This window comes from Acomys minous, assembly GCF_964271855.1.
Source record: "Acomys minous genome assembly, chromosome: 12".
NCBI classification, from domain to species: Eukaryota; Metazoa; Chordata; class Mammalia; order Rodentia; family Muridae; genus Acomys; species Acomys minous.
This window is the reverse complement of record NC_140493.1, coordinates 64,290,992-64,303,092: the sequence shown is the minus strand read 5'-3', so window position 1 is coordinate 64,303,092 and position 12,101 is coordinate 64,290,992. Positions and strand designations below refer to the sequence as shown.

Below are 12,101 nucleotides of genomic sequence, written 5' to 3'. Positions count from 1 at the left end.
CGTGCGCGCGCGCACACACACACACACACACACACACACACACACCGACCTGCCTGCAGTTGGTTCATGGTTATATACCAGTGTTACTACTTTAAGTATCAAACCCTGGGAAACTCCATATGTTTTCTGAAAAACGCTTTGGATATACTGGTTATTTTTTAGCTCTAGAATGCCTGTTTAAGGACTTGTGTACTCATGATGTAGCCCTGCACACCAGGGTGACTGATCTCTCTTCTCTTCAGCTGACTGAGTTGAATACCTTCTTCCTGAAGCACATCTTTGTGTTCCAAGCCAGCCATCCCCTAAGCTGGTGTAGAATTCTCTTCATCGGCTGCATCACAGCTCCCACAGTAAGGTAATGTCTAGTCCCATGACCATTTGTTGAGGATGTATACTCGGTTTGTGATTTCTTCCTTAGCATAAGAGCTGTCACATCTACTAGCATATTTCTGTGGAAAAGCTATTGACAAAAAAGTAATTATTTGTCCAGAATATGTAGAAAATGTTTGGTCGGAGACCTCAGTACAATAGTGAGAGTTTTAAAAAGAAAGTGACTAGTTAGTGACACACCATAGAACTGCCCTTGTTTTCAATGCCTGTGTAGTCTATTTCTGCTGGTACTCTCTCATCCTGTTAAAAAGTAGATACTGAGGTTTTCCTAAAATGAGACTATTGGTAAGAAGAAAAGATTGTATATTGTTGAAGCCATGAATGACATTAATTTTAGAATGAGACATTGCTGAAATTCAGTTAAGCTGATTGCCTTTTTAAGTACCCTATAGTCCTGCAGGACCGCCATGGTGAGCTTAGGTATCCATACATTCATGTGCATTATTGTGGAGGTCAGAGGACAAGTTGCAGGAGTCAGTTCTCCCTGGAATTGAACTCAAGTTGTCAGCCTTGGCAGAAGGTGTCTTTACTTACTGAGGCATCTTGCTAGCCCCTCCATCACTTAAAATATGCATTTGAACCACACAGGTGGAGGAACTACCTCACCAGGAAGAAGACATATAGTCACCTTGCTAAAAGGGACTTTCAGCCATTGCTTCTTACTTTCACTCAATGTTACCTCCAACACCAGTAAACAAAATTAGTAAAACAAAACAAAAAACCTATTCTCTAAAGGGCAACATGTCAATCTAGTAAAAGCAGTTTTTGAGTCCATAGAGCTTACTGTAAAATTAGTATGCATATATTATATTTCTTTGTCATAAAATCTCTCAAATCCTCAAGGGAACTTGTAATCCCGCCACTTCTGACAAATGGTGAGCTCCTGGTTCACTTGCCTTTTTGCAAGACTACTAGCCACACTGTCTTAATGACACCCATTCACCAAACATAGCCAGTCCATGTTTAAATGTTGATGCATGAAAAGACAGAAGATTTCCAAGTATTAATTGAAAGGTAATACAAAATACTGTTCTAGTATTTTGATATAATTTATGTATTGGTCACTTTATTAAAGTGATTTTTAATCTGCCTTCTTTATTGTCATGTGACAGCTGGGAACATTTGAATAGCATCTAGAGTCCATATGTAGTTCTGACCATGGGTACTGCTTGGAGCACTTGAACATTCTTTGCTAATCTTGTCAGCAACATTCAGTGTCCTGATATGTAGCTATAGTGAAGTTCAGCTGGGCTCTGTCCAGATTCTACAAGGCAAACATGTCTGCACTTTTACCTGGTTATAAGTAACACCCATAAACCTGAAGATGCCTTAAGAGACAGTTGAAGAAGCCCAGAACTAACCCTTAGGAGTGGTCTCCACTTCACAGGGAGGTAGGATCAGGCTCCGGCTGCCTTGCTCAAGACTGTGGGGATGGAGATAGACAAATGCTGCCTCTGCCAACAATGTAATCCTGTAAGCTGAGCTCTCTTCTTTCCCAACCAGCCCAAATTCAGAATCTCTTACAGGAATGTGCAAATAGCCCTGACTGTTAGGGAGAACTGTTCTCTTAAGTAGAACTAGACCAGGCTGCTGGAGTATGGCAACCAAGGCAGGCAGCTTTTGTATTGCCTCTGTCAAAGTGATCCCACTATGTACAGGTGCTCATGAATTCCAATTCTAATCTTTCAGACAGTACTATGCTTACCTCACGGACACACAATGCAAGCGCGTAGGGACGCAATGCTGGGTGTTTGGGTGAGTATCTTTGATTGTAGGGGTTTCAAAACCATTTGAGCCCCTAAACTTTTTTGAACAGTTCTTGTTAAGAATCTTTCAGTATAATTTCTCACTAAGGAAGCTGATCAAGGCCAGAAACTATTTCTGGCAGAACTCAGAGACCTTCCTTTACAAAATATATTAGATTTAGTATGGATCTGTTGAATTTTTCTGAACGTATTTGAGTTTGGGACATCACCCTGTCCTGGGCTGAGCTATACTTCATATTATTTTGACTGTAGAATGTTCCCATGAAACAGCTTACTGCATACCAAAGTGTAATTTTATTGCTCCAAGAATTAACACCACCACATGGTTACAAATTGTGGGTACAAATGTTGTTTTTTAATATACTGTTATTTCACACACCCTACCCCCACCCCACCAAACCCACTATGGGTGAGCCTCTTTTCTGTGTGTCAGGTAAGTCATTCTGCTAATTAAACACTGACAATCTACCACCTTATTTCACATCCAGAGTTCAAGAGTGGTCTGTGTCAATGCTCAGTTTTGACAAGTCCAGGTGGGAAACTGAGGCAGGAGAACATAGGGTTGACAATTTCGGATCAGTTAGACTGGTGACTGATGTCTCTTTCTCTCATTTGGCGTCAGTCAGTGACCAGCATCTTTTTCTCATTTGGGGTCAGTAAGTGACTGATGTTTCTTTCTCGTCTTCTAAACGTAAATGTAAAAACTTTTTAAATTCGGAGATTGCAAGAGGGATCCAGTAAAGACAGGGAATAGGGGAGGGAGAAAGGGTTTCCTCTCTCCAACTCAGGACAGGCTGTTCTGCTACTGAGGAGGAAAACTTAAACTGATTACCTTTTTCTTGCAGACAGGACTGCAAAAAGTGGCTTCTAGCTAAAAGCTGCAAGGAATTGTAAAAAGGGGCTCTTTGAATTATATATAGGCCTCTGCCCTGAGTCTGTTAACTTATTTGTGAATCTACAGGAGAATAAGGAATGAGAGAGAGAGAGAGAAAGAAACACTAACGCAGACCACTCACACACAGAAACATTCAAGAGAGAAAGTGGATGAGGCAAATGGCCCTAACAAAAAAACTTTACTGCCCTGGTTACACTTCTTAAATACCCTGAACAAAAGCTTTCTATGTCAGAGAAAGAATTACCTCATGGTCAAGAGGATTTATCACAGAGACAGACAAAACCATCACAATGGGAGGGTTTCTGGTGATTATATTTTTCAGTACTAAGCTAAACATTTCTATAGTCATACATTTCAAGAAACAAAGTGAATTTAGAAGTACAGTGTTTTATGTCATAAACTGACAAAGCATGCAGAATTTCAATGAAACACTTTGTATTTTTAACATTAAGGTTTGTACTTAATTCAGACATTTCTTGGTAGCCTCACTATGTTCTCGATTCATGGGAAATTCAAACCAAGTTGCCTATATTTATGGTATATACCAGGATTTGTGGTACCATCTCTAGAGTGAAAGCTTATCTGAAGCCACAAATCCATCTCAAGCCTGTCTCCTAGTGAGGCATCTGGAGGTCCACAAAAGTATTTATTGCAGCTGTAAACTTTCTATCGACTGTTTAACTTTTTAACTTCTAAAATTGTAATCAAATCAGGAACAAACTCATTTGAACAGCAGTGCATCTTCACAAAGATCTAGTAAGAGGTTTGTTCAGAGTGGGTACATACCCAGAAAGTGAGGGTTCACATCATGCCAGATTTTTTGAGAGATGCAGCAGCACAGAAAAGAAGGCGTGTTAGAGGCTGGAAACTATTCTGGCGATGCATCACTGTACAGACCTTCCAAAATACTGGATTACCTTCCAGAATGTGCACATGCCTACTGAACTTCCCTAGTTTAGTGGCTCTTGGCAGGTCTGGGCAAACCAGCATAGATAAGAAGATGAGTCCCAGAGGGAGCCTAGCTTCAAGGTCTTATCTAGCTTCTGATTTGAGTGTGACAGTATAGAATAAGTGACTCCAGGCAGAGTTAGAAGTCATTGCACATATAGGTAAACTTGTAAACAAAATATAAAAAGAAACTATCATGCAAAGATGATCCAGATAGATTTCCAAAGTGGCTGTACTAGTTTGCATTCCCACTAGCAATGAAGGAGTGTTCCTCTCTCTCCACATCCTCACCAGCATGTGGTGTGACTTGAGTTTTTTATCTTAGCCATTCTGATGGGTGTAAGATGGAATCTCAGAGTTGTTTTGATTTGCATTTCCCTGATGACTAAGGAGGTTGAACATTTCTTTAAGTGTTTCTCAGCCATCTGATATTCCTCTGTTGAGAATTCTCTGTTTAGTTCTGAGCCCCACAGCCTAAGTGTCCCTCAGTAGAAGAATGGATAAAGAAATTGTGGTACTTTACACTATGGAATACTACTCAGCTATTAAAAACAAGGAATTTCCGAAATTTGTGGACAAATGGATTGAACTAGAAATGATCATAATGAGTGAGTTAACTCAGAAGCAGAAAGACTCAGATGGTATATACTCACTTATATCTGCACACTAGCTCAAGGGATATGTCCCATGAAAGTCTTCACTTACCAGGAAAGTGGGACAGAGGGGAGGACATCCTATTGGGACTTTAGGTGAGAGAAGCATGGGAGAATGGGGAAATAGAAGGATCCAGAGGGTCCTAGAAACCTACAGGTAGAACATTATGATGGGCAGATCTGGGCCCAGGGGTCCTGCTCAAACTATGGCACCAGCCAAGGACAATACATGTAGTAAACTTCAAACCCCTACCCAGATCTAGCCAATGAACAGGACATTCTCTACAGTTGAGTGGAGAGTGGGGACTGACTTTCACACGAACTCTGGTGCACCATATTTGACCACGTCCCCTGGAAGGGGAGGCCTGGTGGCACTCAGAATTCTCCCACTATTAATGTGTGAGGATTGATGTGTGATTTAGTCTTTTTTAATGTTTCTTTTTTAAATGCTGGTGTCCTTGTGTTTGTGGCATACATACTCAAAATCGAGATACACTCTTGGTGGATTTTTTCTTTGATGAGAATGAAGTGTCCTTCCCCATCTCTTTTGATTAATTTTTGTTGAAAGTCCATCTTACTATCAATTAGGATAGCTACTCCAGCTTGCTTTTTGGGTCCATTTGCTTGGAAAACTTTTCTCCAGCTCTTTACTCTGAGATAATGACCATATTTGTTGCTGAGGTATGTTTCTTGTATGAAGTAGAATGTTGAATCCTGTTTACATATCCATTCTGTGTCTTTTTATTATAAGGAAAGTTGAGTCCATTGATGTTGATAGATATTAGTGAATGATTGTTAGTTCCTTTCATTGTCGTATTTATGTGTATGTGTGTGTGTGTGTGTGTGTGTGTGTGTGTGAGAGAGAGAGAGAGAGAGAGAGAGAGAGAGAGAGAGAGAGAGAGAGTGTGTGTTTGTCTTTGCTTTTGCTGTTGTAAAGTTTTCTATATACTGTGTTTTCTTGGGTGTAGTTGACCTCTTTGGGTTGGAGTTTTTCCTTTTAGTACCTTCTGTAGGGCTGGGTTGGTGCATAGAGATTGCTTAAACTTGGTTTTGTCATGGAATATCTTGTTTTCTCCCTCTATGGTGATTGAAAGCTTTGTTGCATATAGTAGTCTTGGCTGACATCTGTGCTTTCTTGGTGTCTGTATGACATCTGCCCAGACCCTTCTGGTTTTCATGGTCTCTGTTGAGAAGTTAGTTGTGATTCTCATAGGTCTGCCTTTATGTGTTACTTGCCCTTTTCCCCTTTCTGTTCTTAATATTTTATTTGTTCTGTAGATTTAGTGTTTTGATTAATTATGTGGTGAAAGGAATTTCTTTTCTGGTCTATGCTATTTGGTGTCCTGTAAGCTTCTTGTATGCTTAAAGACATCTCTTTTAAGTTGTTGGAAATTTTCTTCTTTGATTTTCTTGAAAATATGTTCTGGTCCTTGGAGTCTGCAATCTTCTTTTTCTTCTATTCTTAGTCTTCATAGGTGTCATCTTTTCATGGTGTCAGTGATTTCTTGGATGTTTTGTGTCAGGAATTTTTTTTCTATTTATTGTTTTCTTTGACTGATGATGTATCTGTTTCTTCAATTTTATCTTCTACACGTGAGATTCTTTCCTCCATCTCTTGTATTCTCTTGGTGATGCTTACCTCAGTGGTGCTTCTTTTCTTCTATAAGTTTTCCATCTCCAGGTTTTTGTTTTGTTGTTGTTTGGTTTGCTTAAAGAAATTTTATAAAATAAATTTAATAATAATTTAAAAGAAGAAAACACTCATTGAGTTTCCAGTATTGAAGTGGTTCTGCAATTGGACTCTGAAGATCAGTTCCTGAAGTATCACCTAGAAGGACAGGAACAGGTTTGTTTCCTTGGCTAATTAATGAATTAAAAGACAAGAAAGGTTTGAAAGTCAAACAAAGCCTAAGTATATTCAAGAGGACAATTTAGATTTTAAAAGAAAAAACTTGAGTGTAGGCCAGCTAAATCTCTTAGCTGCTTCCTAAAGGAGGAAAATGGAGAAGGAAAAATTCATTCGAGTCTAGTAATACCTCATCAGTTTGGAAGCCAGAAAAGGGATTAAGGTTCCCACAGGCGCCTCCCTGAAGTAGGCAATTCCTTGTCAGTCAGTGTGGCATACACCCTTCTTGCCAATCCAGAATCCTTGAACTCAAGACTATAGACCGCTACAAGATTTGAGGGAAGTGAACAAATTGGGCAGAATCCATTCAGCCAACTCTTTCAAATCTCTATATTTTGCTCAGTTTATTTATTACCACCAAAGCATAAAGTGTACACTGTATTGTACTTAAAAGATGCACTGTTCAAATAAGCTATCCCATCTGCATTTGAATGGGCTCACCCTGACCTGGGGATATCTGGACAACTAACCTGGACCAGATTGCCTCAAAGATTCAAAGCCATTTAAACAGTAGGGACATTCAGGAATAACAATAAAAGAATGTAAGAGCTAGTTGTGGTAGTACACACCTTTAATCCCAGCTCCCAGGGAACAGAGGCAAGCAGATCTCTTTGAGTTTGAGGCCACTCTGGTCTACAAAGCGAGTCTAAGACAGCCAAGGCCACACAGAAAAACCCTGTCTTGAAAAAAAAAAAAAAACAAAGGGAAAAAATGAGTTTTAGTCCCTTGTTATAGGTTAAAAGTCCAGCCAAAGGTCAATTTATATTCTTTCATATCTCCTGTTGCCCCTGTACTTTTGTTTGGTTGGTAAGAGGTCCTAGGAGCTCCTGTAATGCTGAGTGGGTAGCCCCCATTACACCAGAAAATATTCAGGTTGGCCCCTGATGGTGAAAGGTACCATAGGATACAGGGGGCCTAGTTCAAAGGAGCCCCAGCCTCACTGATTCTCCATACCTAGAATTGGCTTGGGCTTGGGGTGAGCCTGCCTGTTTCTGATGTACTCATTTATTCTTCTAATGACCATTCTCCTTCTAATAGGCACATCAGTTCTTTTGTAAAATTCTTCTGTTTTTATCGTGGGGTGCATGGGCAAAGCTGAAAGTAGCTGGGGCTTGTAATACAGTCACGGTGACACACCTTATCTTCTTTATTAAAAGATCTTCTTTGCTCTCTCTATTGTCAAACGTCTTTGGGGTATTTCTAATAGTTCTGACTTGTCCTTTTTTCATCTTTCCACATATACCGGGGGCCAGATTAATTGCCTTGAGATTTGCCAGGTCCTCTCGGTGTCTCGGCACTGCTCCAGGAAAGCAGAAGGTGATTCGTATGGACTCTGTTTCACATCTGCTATCTTATATTGGTTAGTGGGCTTTTGGGCTGCCTACTTCTTCCCTTCTAACAGAACCTTGTGGTATTCACTTAGTGACTTCACACTTCTTTCTGTGTTGTTGGGGTCTCCCTCTACCCTCTGGTCATCAGCCATGGAAGCTATTCTAGGAGGACTTCGGTTGGTTTTGTGAGAATCTGTTTCCTTTCTTTGGTAGTCAAGAAGGTACGAATGCTTGAAAAAAAGTCGAATCAACTAGAGAAATTAAGGACTGGGGTTGGTGCTGAAAGGGAGATTCTAAATCTTCCAGCTGTAGAGCTCTGTAGTGGATAAAGAGACACACAGGTAGTGATTGTCAGGAAGCTGCCATGGGGAAAGAAGGACCGAAGGAGGTGCCACCCTAGAACCAGGATCAGAGGAGAAGTTAGGACAGCCATGTGGGACTCCATGGCAGGTATGTGGAGGTAGGGAAAGTTTCGGGGTTGGCAAATAAGTGGAGACAGCTAGGTGGTGAGGTAGGAGTAGATACAGACAGGGGGACAGTGAGTTTTCAGTGATTGGGACTGGGTGGTGAAGGTGGATGTTGAGGGAAGGAAGGGAGGAAAGGTAAAGATGGTTATATAAAGGGAGGAGGGCCTTCTGCAGACAATCATGGCTTGGCCACCTTGCCCATTGTGGACCATATAGACCTTCGTCCAGTGGGCCATTTGGAAGTTTCTTCAGCCTAAGGCAAGATGTATCCAATCTGATCTAGGTGGCTGGGCTTACCAAAGATGACATTTACCACCACCTAGGCTCTCTAGGAATCAAAATCGCCTGGGAGGGCCAGTCAACCCCAAATGTGGGTTGTTGAATGGATGGTTGGATGTTTCTCCAAACGTTCAGTTTCACAGTATGTTTGGAGACAATTCATGGCGATAGGTTAATCATAATCCTCCTTGACTATAAGGGAGTAAAGTTAGTCAAAATTCCTTAGAACAGAGGGCTGTTAGGCTTGCTAGTCTTATTACTGTCTGTCCATCCATTTAGTTACCCCAAGTCCAAGCTAAATTAATTAACACAGAACATACATAAGTCAGAACACAGACAGTAAAAATTGAGCCAAAAAGAAGACAAAGGAGACATAAAATCAGACCAAGATCCTCAGGAGGGTGGTGCAGCATCTCACATTTTGCCCTGAATGGGAGAATATTTGAGTTCTATTGGAACACCCCCTCCTTCGCCCCCGCCACATCCCAGACTGTGATCCCAACAAAGTAGGCTATGGCTTACTAGGGAGACCTCTGTAGATGCTTGCTGCTTTTCTCAGCACAGCAGTTCACTCTGCTGGTCCCTGAAACGGAAAGTGTGCCTCCTCAGAGCCTCAGGAGATCTCCTAAGGCAGTCCTTTCAGCCCAGGCATTCCAGAGTGAAGATTGAGCTTTAGAATTTGGGTGGGAGGTCTGACAGCATCCAGAAAATATTAATCCCACCTAAGACCACTACCACAGTTTTGAGCCAAATTTGAAGTAATCTTGATTTTTTTTTTACTGTGGTACATCCAAGAGCTGGAAAGCAACAGACTCCTAAGCTAGGTTAAAGAGAGCAGCCCCTAGTCTATTTCTTTTTGCTAACTTTTTATTGATTCTTTGTGAACTTCACATAATGCTCCTTAATCCCACTCTTCTACCTGTCTTTTCATATCCACCTTCTGCCCTTGCAACCTTCCCACCAAAAGAAAATCAGGATTTTATTTTTTTAAATCTTGTCATGGAAGCTATAGTGTGTCACTCAGTATACCCTTTTATTTGCAAATGTTCATTTCAATGAGTCATAGGTTTGTTTCGAAACCTCTGGCTATTGCTCCACTATCAATGCTGGATCCTTATAGGGACTCCTCTCTGATATCCTGTTGTTGCCCTGAGTGATGGAGATCCTACATCTTTTAATCTGTAGGACCGGCCCTTGCATGGGTTCCAGCAGATGATAGGTGGAGTAGACGTTGGGGAGGACCAACTCAAAACCCTGGACCTGGGCCTGGAAGGTAGTTGAGTTGGTCAGCTCATCAACTCTCCTGCACCTGCAACAGCAGGGTGAGCTCTCCAGAACTGCTCCAGCTATCTCACTCAAGGCTGCAGCTGGCAGGTGGTTCTCCTGCTCTCATGTACTCCTGCTGGCTCAACTGCACTTTCACCATCTACTGTGCTGCCCAGGCAAGGTGCAGATACTGGACCCCCTTTAAGGAGAAAAATCACAAGGAGTTGCAAAACAGGGTTACGGAAGAGAGATAATGGAGCAATGAGAAACACAGAAAAAAAAATCTCAACAATGTGGTCACCATGTGATTTGAGAGAATGGTGAGAAAGAATCAGGGTGTTCTCAAAAACAAGTCAAGGTCAGGGGTTGGAGCAGGTCAGGCTCCAGGAAACAGACATAAAAACAACTCAGCTCTGACAGTAAATGGAACCTTCTTTTTAACAATATAGCATAATGACTCCTATCTTTAAAATGGTGTTAAGCAGGTTCCTCAACTCAGCTGTTACTTTCTTACTGAAATGTGTCCATATGCACAGATAATGCCCTAGCAGAAGCTTCATAAGAAGTTAGTCCTAGAGATGCTGGTGTTTAGAAAAACCTGCAGTTCTTTACAAAGTCCGTTGCATAGGTCCTGGTCAGCATTTAAAAGGAAAATAGAGGGCTAGAGAGATTGCTCAGCAGGAAAGAACATTGCTGGTTCTACAGAGGACCTGTGTTTGCTTCTTATCCTGTACAGGACAACTCCTGAACAACTGTAACTCCAGTATGAGATCTGATGCCCTCTTCTGGTCCCCACAGGCCATACATACATGCAGACAAAGCACCTATACATATAAAATAAAAATGAAGGAAAAATAAAATAAAGTAAAAATAAAGCAGAATAGAAAACCACCAAAATAGTTGTCAAAGGACAATTACAATTTAGCTAAAGATCATAATTGCTCTTATTTTCTAGAGTTGGGGAACACGTATTCTGTAAAGTAGGACCAAGTATTCCAACAAACAGAGGAGTGTAGGTTCATTTTAATGGAAATTACGGGTGTAGAGAAACCAGAAACAAAGAAGAGAAAGATAAGTTATCTCAGCATTATTTATGATCCTTTAAGATAAAGGTAAGGAAACAGAATCGTAGACAAATAATCTACTGTTGACTCTAGGTTACTTCAAGTTATGTTTTTTATAGAATTACGTAAACAGAGTTTCCTTATGCCTATGAAATTGGCCTATTTGGCACATTTTGCATTTTTGTAATCTCTAATCCAAGTTTCTTTAAATCCGACCATGGTTTCTACTTAGTGGCATGAGTAACTCCATACTGACTTTTAGCCTGCTCTATTGGACCTGAGCAAGAACTTACTTGAAAACAGTGGCCTCCTGTAGTTTTTATTTAATGAGGTCTGCAATTATTTATGAAGCTTCTGTTTAAATAGTGTGTGTATGTGTGTGTGTGTTTGTTGCCATCATGTTTATTAGTTACTTTTCTCTTGTGGTAACCAAGAGACAAAGCAACTCAATGGAAAAATGGTTTCTTCTGGCTCATACTTTGAGGGTTCAGTCTATCATGGTGGGGAAGGTACGTAGCAGAGTGTGTCAAGGCTCTGGCAGCAAGAGCTCACATTCTTTGTGGACCAGGAAGCACAAAGTAGGCTTGAAGTGGAGCTAGCTATAAACCTCAAGGCTTGTCTCCCAGAGATCCACTTCCTCCATTGAGGCCCCATCTCCTGAAGACAAGCTTGTTGAGAGGGACATTTTACATGTAAACTGTTAACTCCATGCGTTTTTGAAAAGAAATTCAAATTTCAGTAAACAATTAAAACTCTCCTGGGCGTTCCATATAATTCTTACCTCATCCTTTCTTACCTTCAACCTCTGAGCCTTAGTAGAGGCCTGATACTTTTCTTTAATGTTTTAAAGGGAAATCATGAATTATTTGCATGCGTTGTTGACATTTTTTGTTCTTAGCAATATTGCTTAAGTTAAAGAGAGGTTAAAAGGGCTTATATTGTCAGTAAAACAAAGCATACTTAATCCTGAGATTCTTAAACGACTGTAAGAGAATGTGATTGATGCCTTCAAGTATTGACAGAATCCTTTAGAGGGCTCTAGTGCTACTTGTGTGCGCCAAGGGCTATGTAAGAACACCTGCAGAAGGGTAGAGGATGCAGTCTCCAGCCCACAGCAACCAGCTCTGTAATAGCTG

The 12,101-nt window shown here is 40.9% G+C and overlaps 1 protein-coding gene across 1 annotated transcript in view; it reads left to right on the top strand.

Annotated features, from left to right (window-relative positions):
- Nucleotides 1-12,101, top strand: part of PTDSS1 (phosphatidylserine synthase 1) — a 55,860-nt gene that overhangs the window by 33,611 nt on the left and 10,148 nt on the right. The window contains exons 8-9 of the mRNA XM_084751323.1: nt 243-355; nt 2,080-2,145. Of these exons, the coding sequence (XP_084607449.1) occupies nt 243-355; nt 2,080-2,145 (179 nt within the window). The remainder of the gene's footprint in view (nt 1-242; nt 356-2,079; nt 2,146-12,101) is intronic.